This window comes from Brachypodium distachyon, chromosome 4, assembly GCF_000005505.3.
Source record: "Brachypodium distachyon strain Bd21 chromosome 4, Brachypodium_distachyon_v3.0, whole genome shotgun sequence".
In the NCBI taxonomy this organism is placed as follows: Eukaryota; Viridiplantae; Streptophyta; class Magnoliopsida; order Poales; family Poaceae; genus Brachypodium; species Brachypodium distachyon.
Genome location: NC_016134.3, coordinates 33,335,743 through 33,340,275, shown reverse-complemented (window position 1 = coordinate 33,340,275; position 4,533 = coordinate 33,335,743). Strand labels below are relative to the sequence as shown.

General features: G+C 49.7%; 1 protein-coding gene across 1 annotated transcript; it reads right to left on the bottom strand.

Annotated features, from left to right (window-relative positions):
- Positions 1-2,614: 2,614 nt before the first annotated feature.
- Positions 2,615-4,220, bottom strand: LOC100823313 (probable protein phosphatase 2C 68). Its single transcript, XM_003577943.4, has one exon. It carries the CDS (start codon positions 4,113-4,115, stop codon positions 3,024-3,026), a length of 1,092 nt encoding a protein of 363 aa, XP_003577991.1. The 5' UTR covers positions 4,116-4,220; the 3' UTR covers positions 2,615-3,023.
- Positions 4,221-4,533: the final 313 nt, after the last annotated feature.

Sequence of the window (4,533 nt, the reverse complement as noted above, 5' to 3'; positions counted from 1 at the left end):
CCCCGAGTATTACCCCTTTGTGAAGAAGAAAAAAGTTCAGGTACCTACGAACATCCTGTATTTACCGGATAGGGCCACATGTTGAGATGTATAGTTATAATTGCTCAAATACTTATTACTGTCTTATTCCTGCAAAGATATAAATTAATTATTTGAGGTGATATTAGCCATGCATCTGGAATTAAAGTCCAGTAATTTATATTTTGCTACCGTACAAAAAACCCAAGATCACTATCTAACTCGCCAATGGTGTAGTGGGAGTAGATGTTGGTGAAGCATGTTGCAAATCCCCGTAGCAAGCTTATACCTCCCAACCGCTATAATTTCTCCGGAACACGATCCACCAATCTAGGATCGAAGTAGATGATCCCTCCAAAGTATAAACGCATACCAGATTAGTGACACCTTGTCAATGTGCTATCCAGAGCACGTGAGAGCAGGGGAAATACAGTGCATATTAGCTACCGAAGGGAACCGATCATGTGTGGTATATAAATTACATATGTACAAAAAATTATAGTTCACAAGCTGAATTGGCCAATGACCCTTTTATACTGATAGATCGTGTATTCGTGTGTACGCCACGCTATATTAGTAGGTATAATTTTTTTTTAAAGTCATCATCTGAGATTAAAGTTTTACGTGTTTATGCTATTAATACTTGCATTAAAGTTTAGAACGTGGCTTGGCCATTTGCTTTTGACTTAGCAATATTTGATTAAGTGTTTTTTGTTTGTTATTTAGCCGGTATATCATGTTAATTAGTAGCCCTAAATAAATTTAGGATCATGTGTTGGTATGTAGAATTATACTTAGAGTTCTTTAAAGCCCGTTGATCTATGAAAAAACAATAAAAAAAAGTTGTTATGTGGTGTTTATCATCTAATGCAGTATGTAACGTTTGACACCATACAAAGAAATAACGAATGAATGAAACCTTGACCACTTCAAATACGGAGCTTGTTGACGTGGATTAGTGTGAAACCTCCCTCATCACCCCTCATATTGCTTTTAGTATATAATAGATATATTTTAGTATAATGTATGAAAGGCTGACCACTTCAAATGCGAAGCTTGTGACGTAGACTCCTCATATTGTTTTAGTATATAAAATATAAAACATAATAATAGATGCAGAGGTGTTTCCGAAACCTTGGCCACTTCAAATACGGAGCTTTTTTACACATCAAAATTTTCCGCGTTACGGGTTGTTGAAGTGAGCCCTGCTAATTCACGAAATAACTTGTAGACCGAATCCGCTGGTGCAGTTAGTCAGAGCATCTCTAGCAGATCCCGCATATTGGCCAAATCCGAAAAATAACCGCCGTTTTGCGGTTTTTGGCCAAAAAAAACGACCTGAACATGTACGCCATATTTTGGAAATCCGCAAAAATCTATTCGGTTCTACCGAATACCAACCCTCGCGCCTATCAAAAACGGTTGAGTCGAGGAGATTTCCGCTCACGCCTTCTTCTTTCCTTTTTCCCCGCCGCCTCCTGCCTAAAGATTTCGCCGCCGCCAGGACGCCGGGAGGTATTCCGTTGTGGCCTGCCACCCATCCGCTTCGTAGGTTGTTCGGGTCTTCCCACTCCAGTTCTGGCGCGAGTTTTCTGGAGCGAGCACCTCTGCTTCCAGCTGCCCGATGGGAGTTTGCCGCCGCCTTCGTTTAGGTCTCCACGGCCCAAAACTGCCGGTGAGGCATCCATCGAAGGCCTCCTTCTTTGGATCCCATAGCTGAGTGTCCCGTCCCGCTCGAGGAGGTAAAAATTTCATCGATTTGTTAAGTTCCAAAATTGGGGATCTCGCGGATTTGAGGATTTGTTCTTGCAAATTGGGTATCTTGGGAATTTCAGATGCAGCCTTCCTATTTAAGCTTCGCGTAGCAATTTTTTGAGGACTTGTCGTAGTCCGATGAATCCTCGGCTCAAAACAGTTAATTGCTCCGATGCATGACCGTAGTTTTTTTTCTGATATCATAATACATGCCTGCAGTTGCGTAGGCTGAAAAGTGAATTAATTGATTGATTTTTTTATAGCAAAAATTAATTGATTTATGAACCAATGAAGCATGCATGCGACTCGATCGCCGGGCTGGATGGCTTCTAGTCAAGCTTGTCCAGCGCATGGACGTGTTATGTGTATCGATGGTGTATTTAAACGGGCATGGGGCACGTGCCGTCATTTGAGTCCGTTCTAGTTTAATTAAAACATATACACGATTTGTGGGACTCGTATATCTCGTATCTAACAGTTAGAAATAATTAGAGTGACGTGGATCAACACGGAGACTCTTCTCGGTATTGATATTGATTTTGGTATATAATAGATTATCATTATCAATCACACAATAGAATCTGTGCTCTTTGATTTCATCTCTTTCTGCGATGAAAATATCTCTGATTTGACTTCATTATCTATTCATCCCAGATTTGGTTGTTTGGTGCTCCGGTTACACCAATACCCCTACCTTTGTTCTTCACCAAGCCTGTGTGCTTCACCGAAGATCGAACTACCACCGTCCCAAAGACATTCAGCAAGGCTTCGGTCTTCCTATTTTAAGAGAAATCAGACGTGAAATTCCACTGACAGTACCAGTTTGGCTAGAAATTACTACTACAATTCAGTAACTTACAATGTTCAGAAACTTTAAGATCTGAAATATGATCCTAATGTCAGACCCAAATCGATGCTACAGATCTGAATCACACTACCAGGAATTTCATGGAACTGGCCAAGAACCACAATTCCCTCCTTTTTGATAAAATTGTATACCAATTTCATTTCAGATGGCATCCAGCAGATGTCCAGATTGAATTTCTTGAGGTTACACCGATTCTTATTCTGCCGAAAAAAACCCACCACATCTACAATAATCCATGTGCTCCACTGAACTTGATTCAGGGAGAAATATTGCAAAAAATGATTTTAGGAGAAACAATCAGTAGAACCGCTAGAGCTAGTATCAAAATCATTCTACAGTTACTAGTATGCTATGGGCTGTCACAGCAGCCGGTGGACCGTCCCTACAATGGCAACGGATTCCTCGGCCGTAGATCGACGACGACGACAGAGATGTTGTCGGAGCTGCCCTTGGTTAGAGCCATCTTAGTGAGCATGGCCGCCGCCTCGGCGCACCACCTGTCTCTGCCCCTCCGGAGGCAGGCTCGCGCCACATCGCACGCGGTCTGGTTGCTGACCACGTCCCAAAGCCCGTCGCTGGCCAGGATCAGGCACTCGTCGCCGTCGAGCCTCTCGGTCACCGTCACCTCCGGGACAGCCGATACGAACGGCTTCAGGTACCCGTCCCCGATGGCGCGCGACATGGCCAGCACGCCCAGCACCCTCGCGCCCTCCCAGAATATGACGCGCCCGCCGGCGGACTCGATCCGCTCCAGCTCGTCCGGTCTGTCGGGCTTGTGGTCGGAGGAGAGGGGCACCGGGGCGCCGTCGCGGCAGAGGACGGCGCGGGAGTCGCCGCAGTTGGACACGACGACGCGCCGGGCCTCCACGACGGCCACGACCGCCGTTGACCCGACGTGGTCGCACTTGTGCGCCTCGCACCGGCAGCTCGCGCTGTCGTCGCGCTCGCGCCCGCCCGCAGCCATCACCTCGGCGTCCATCCTCGAGAAGCTCCGCTCCATCGCGGTGGTCCAGGAATCGGGGGAGGCGCCGGCGCCGGGCAGCTCCTCGGCGACCAGCTCGTGCATCCGGTCCCGGCACGCGTCCGCCACGTGCGAGCAGCCGTGCCCGTCGAACACCCCGTAGAAGTCGCGTCCGGCTTTTCCGGGCTCCTTCCCCTCCTCCTCCTCCTCAGCCGGAGCGGCGGCGAACGCCTCGCGGACGGAGACCGCGTCCTCCATCTCCCTCCTACGGCCGGCGACAGAAGCCACCCCATGCCGCTTCGCCGCACCCGCCTCGGCTCCGGCCGCGCGGCGCTTCCTGGTGGCCGCGGCGGCCTCTTCCGCGCCCTGCGGAACCTCCGGCGCGACCTTCCACCGCCCCGTGGCGGCGTCCCCGGCGGCTCGGCGCCGCCTGCCGGCGCGCGCCCGCGCCCTGGCCTCGGCCTCCGCCCCAACAACCACCGCGGTATCACAGCACACCTGCGCCATCGACATCAACAGCCAAACCCTTTCTTCCCCACCTCGCCCGTCTGAAAAATGGCCGGCCTCTTCTCTCTGAATCTGGCTTCGCTTCAGCAACAGAAAATGAGAGAGGAGCCCTTGGTGCGCGGGCGCTTTTTAAAGGTCCCCCTGCATCCCGCAGGTGGCGTTCGGGTTCTCGACAGATGGTGGCATCCGGTCCACCGCCCCACGCACAACATCCGGGCCGTCCACGAGTTCCGCATGGCACGCGGCGCGCCCGACGAGACACGTGCCCTCGCCCCCCGTCGTGACACGTGACGCGGTGGCCACGATAACACCATCACTAAATCTAAACTGAATCAAATCAAAGTTAAAGTCTAATCTAACTAGCGTCAACCTAATCGCGCCGAACGAAACGAAACGAAACGAAACGCATAGAATAATGCGGCCC

Bases quoted from the DNA above. Each gene is read 5' to 3' on its own strand.
- LOC100823313 (XM_003577943.4), bottom strand. From the start codon at position 4,115: ATGTCGATGGCGCAGGTGTGCTGTGATACCGCGGTGGTTGTTGGGGCG.